Source organism: Apaloderma vittatum, unplaced genomic scaffold, assembly GCF_000703405.1.
Source record: "Apaloderma vittatum isolate BGI_N311 unplaced genomic scaffold, ASM70340v1 scaffold1789, whole genome shotgun sequence".
NCBI lineage: Eukaryota > Metazoa > Chordata > Aves > Trogoniformes > Trogonidae > Apaloderma > Apaloderma vittatum.
Genome location: NW_009736728.1, coordinates 16,044 through 17,715, shown reverse-complemented (window position 1 = coordinate 17,715; position 1,672 = coordinate 16,044). Strand labels below are relative to the sequence as shown.

Genomic DNA, 1,672 nt, shown 5'->3' with positions numbered 1-1,672 from the left:
CAGGTTGCTCCAAGCCCCGTCCAGCCTGGCCTTGAGCATTTTGAGGGAGGGGACATCCACAACTTCTCCAGGCAACCTGTTCCAGTGGTGAGACAATAAAACCCCTGTAACCCTCGTGTCCCTCATGGTGCTGATAGCAGTTCGGCTCCTTCTGAGCACTATAAGATTATTTTGGGAGAGAAAACAAAAAGCCTGAAGGTCCTACAAGCAGCATCAACCTGGGGAAACTTTTGCATCTTACTCCTCATTTTCCAGTCAACTCTGGCTGGTGTCTGCAAAGGCCTCATGTCCCACAGCTTATATTTCCTTCCCCGGCAGTGAACGGTCCCTTGCATGGTGAAGTAGCAGAGCTGCCCTTCCAACAGGAGGAGTTTGAGAAAGTGAAGCGAGGCATTGTCGAGCAATGCTGCCACAACACGTGCTCCCTCTACCAACTGGAAAACTACTGCAACTAGCCCCGAGGCCAGCGGCGAGGAGCTCAAGGGCCATGGGTGGAAACACCCACTTACGCTACTGCACCTTCAAAGCAAATTGAATAAATGTTGCAGATTGATTCGAAGGACTGTTGCCTGTTCATGCATCTTGAGGAGGGGGCATTGATGTCTGCCTTAGGGTGTTGTCATCTGTGCTCAGGTAAGGCTGTTTTAACAGGCCTTGGAGCCACCCATCACTTCACACCTTCACTTCACCCAGGAGGAGGTTTAGGCAGTCCTCTATTGTGGACAGCCACCATGACCAACTTAGAAAGTGTTTCCAGTTCCCCCTTCTGCTTGTGAGACAGGCCCAGGCAGAGTCCCTGGCGTGGGATGATCTTGTCGTTCTCAGGTATTTAGCAAGTCCCCTGCAGAATGTAGGTTTAATCCAAGAGAAATTTTGAATGCTAGTGTGGTGACAGTTGAGCAGGAGGTCCCCGTGGGATGGGCACAGCCTGACAAAGGTGTCAGTAGAGCTATTTGGCTTCCACCAGGCCCCACAGTATATAGCTCCGGTGGTTTCTGAAGGGAATGCCGTAGAAACAATTCTCCCACCTGTCCTGGTGTCCCATGAGATCAGGAGTGGTGTTACTGGAGCAAAAATAGCACAGCTATTGCTCATGGTAAAGCCACCATCATATCTGGCACGCAACAGGCACGCAACGGGCACACAGCGGAGTTCCAGCAATTGCATACATCCATCCACTCCAAGCAGATGCCACCCTGATCCCAAAGGCAGAGTGTCGGGTCTTCTTGGATGGTCTGGAGGGAAGAGACATCTAAGAGAGGTGCTCCTCTCCACAGCTGAAAACTCGAGACATGCTGGAGTCACCCAGGCTTGCCCTACATCACCTAGGACCAAGATGCTGCACTCAGCGTCAGGGCTCGATGCAAGTGAGCAGACAGGATCTTCTGAGACAATGCTGAGACTTCCTAGTGCAAATCTGAGATTTGCATCTGTACCTACCTGACAAAATTGTACAGGTCTGCTGGGGGGAAAAGGTGGAAGTATGAACTGCTGTAGGAGCAGCCTTGAGTGCCTGTCTGCCAGACTGGTGGTCTTCTCCAAGGGCTGCATAGTGGTGATGGAGACAGCTGGAAGAAGAGGGATATATTGAGGTCTGTGGAGATATCTCTAGCCTCTCTAGGAACAGAGCACATGAGTTATGCCAAAGGCATGGGCAGACTGCAGTGGTCTA

At 51.4% G+C, this 1,672-nt stretch overlaps 1 protein-coding gene across 1 annotated transcript in view; it reads left to right on the top strand.

Annotated features, from left to right (window-relative positions):
* INS (insulin) overlaps window positions 1–455 on the top strand; it is a 2,484-nt gene extending 2,029 nt beyond the window's left edge. The window contains exon 2 of the mRNA XM_009877075.1: window positions 319–455. Within this exon, the coding sequence (XP_009875377.1) occupies window positions 319–455 (137 nt within the window). The remainder of the gene's footprint in view (window positions 1–318) is intronic.
* The last annotated feature ends 1,217 nt before the right edge of the window (window positions 456–1,672 follow it).